The 2,500-nt window shown below is 43.6% G+C and overlaps 1 protein-coding gene across 3 annotated transcripts in view; it reads right to left on the bottom strand.

The window, feature by feature from the left end:
* Positions 1-1,116, bottom strand: part of mad1l1 (mitotic arrest deficient 1 like 1) — a 47,010-nt gene extending 45,894 nt beyond the window's left edge. The window contains exons 1-2 of one of the 3 annotated variants that reach the window (XM_062537333.1): positions 1,035-1,116; positions 330-502 (exon numbers count right to left, since the gene is read on the bottom strand). In XM_062537333.1, the coding sequence (XP_062393317.1) occupies positions 330-476 (147 nt within the window). In that variant the 5' untranslated portion in view covers positions 477-502; positions 1,035-1,116. Of the gene's footprint in view, positions 1-329; positions 503-1,011 lie in introns of all 3 variants that reach the window. The other 2 variants (XM_062537316.1, XM_062537324.1) reach the window with 2 other exon arrangements.
* Between the last annotated feature and the right edge of the window lie 1,384 nt (positions 1,117-2,500).

Below are 2,500 nucleotides of genomic sequence, written 5' to 3'. Positions count from 1 at the left end.
ACCTAAATAAAATAACACATCAACTTTGATGCACACACTCACACACACACACACCTAAATAAAACACCACATCAGCTTTGACGTGCAGTGCACACACACCTAAATAAAACACCACATCAACTTTGTCTAAAACTGGACACTTAGCACTTCCGGACTTAGGATGCGCAAACACACACACAAACATGCAGTAGTGTTAACTCATACACACACACACACACACACACACACACACAGTAGTGAGTGTCAACACACACACACACACACACACACACACACACACACACACACACACACACACACACACACACACACACACACACACACCTTACCTCCATCTTATGTGTGTATAGTTTGCCCAAGTCGCTGCCAGATCCATAGGTAGTAGGCTGTGACTGCGAGCGTTCGGGCCGCGCCATGGAGCTCTTGAACGACTTCAGCATGGAGAACACGGTCGTATCGTCGCTCAAATCCTCCATTCTCCCGTTCAACGGACTCGACGGATCTGAACACAAAAAAATAAGATTTAACCAGTCAAAACAAGCAGCACTCAAACCAGCCTGTCTGTGAGTGATTGAATGTCCGGCTCAAACGTCTGGTTTCCCCTCACGTTTGACTGGTCGGTTTAATTCCTTTGAGTCGACTGTTTAGCGAGATAACTTTGTTATGTCTAACAACTAACTTGTATGCACCAAAACGTCACTTTAACTAATAAGAGCGGAGTTTAAGTTGGGTATTAACCTGAGATATTAAACAGAAATGTAACGTTAACAGCACAACATAACACCATGTTTTATACCGTGTCGTTACATGACAGTGTTGAAATTGTTTGCATAGCATTTCACTTAGCCTAGCCAACTAGCTGACGTTAACTGTACGCTAACATTTCCCGCACTGTAGCTAACAGAAATGCCCCCATATCTTTCAGAGGACGGTTGAAGTAAACTGTTCGTCGGCATCTTTTCATTAAATAATGGACAAACATTTAACGTCTAAAATGGCTTTAAAACTCACAAGAAACTGACTGTGTTTGTTACTTCGACAGCTTTGGATCTCCCTCCTCGACGGCGAGTTCTCCTTCTGCGACTGATCTGACGGTGGCTGCAGTCAATCCAGAGAGACGTGCTGCTGCCCCCTACTGTACCGGGCTAGAAATGATCTCCAAAAACAAACCCTGGGGAAAAAAACACCGCCCCATGACTACAGTAGATGTTTAATGTTGTAACTGTGAGATAATTGATCCAGAGTCAAGTTGAACAACAAGGAAGGATGTTCCCAGAGTAACATCTGAAAGGGCTAGTAACAAGGGGGTCTTAGGCATAGCTCTGTTCTACATGCACTTAGTCTATTAATCACTTCTTATGGGTTATGGTTTGTATAAAAGGCCAATTTTTATTTTCTTTTTTTCTTTTTTCTTTTTTTTATAGGCAGTTGTTGTTCTCCTTTGTTTGCATTGCTTATTTTCATTATGTTGCTATTTTCCCGAATGTAGTCTGACCAACTGTTTTGAAATTGTTTGCTGTTAAATTAATTATTATATTGTTTTTATCGTCGCTTTGGACAAAGCGTCTGCCAGATAAACATAACCATCCTATCACACACACACACACACACACACACACACACACACACACACACACAGAGGTGGGCACAAATACATCAAAAACTATTTTGTTACAAAAATACAAATACTGTCAAGTCAAGTCAAGTCAGTTTTATTGTCAATACTTCACATGTGTTATACATACAAAGGAATCAAAATTACGTCCCCCGCTATCCCATGCGTAGACATACGTACATCCAGACAAGACAGAACATGACACCACCAGGGCAGACAGGACATGACAACAGTAAGGTGCAGAGACATACAATAAAGTGCAGAGAGCTTAAGGCTTGTTCCATAGAATGGCAGGGTACACATATTATAAAGAAAATAACAAGATACAGTAACAGGATAAGAGGTAATATGAATACTTTGCTTTGTTATCAGTGCAATGTCCATAGTGCAAAAACAGTCATTTGGTGTGTCTGAGTCCAGTGTGTGTGTGGGGGGGGGGGGGGGGGGGGTCAGATCTCTAGACTCCAGCCAGTCTGAGGTTTCTGGTGGCTGGGGCTGGGGCTGAGGCTGAGGGAGTGAGAGAGTTCAGCAGTCTCACAGCCTGATGGTTGAAGCTGTTGGCGAGTCTGGCTGTGCGGGAGGGGAGGCTCCTGTACAGGCACCTCCTACCAGAGGGCAGGAGGTTGAACAGGTTGTGTGAGGGGTGATTTGCATCACTCACAATTGTGAGTGCCTTGCGGGTGAGGCGGGTTGTGTAGATGTCCTGAAGGGAGGGGAGGGTTTCCCCTATGCTATCACACACACACACACACACACACACACACACACACACACACACACACACACACACACACACACATATGATTTTTCCAGCTGCATTTGCTATGTGCTGGAGTGACTTTTTGCTGGCGTAGAAAATGTAACAAAATAAAATACAAAATACGG

The sequence above is a fragment of the Sardina pilchardus genome, chromosome 1 (assembly GCF_963854185.1).
Source record: "Sardina pilchardus chromosome 1, fSarPil1.1, whole genome shotgun sequence".
Taxonomy (NCBI): domain Eukaryota; kingdom Metazoa; phylum Chordata; class Actinopteri; order Clupeiformes; family Clupeidae; genus Sardina; species Sardina pilchardus.
This window is presented reverse-complemented; position numbering and strand designations above follow the sequence as displayed.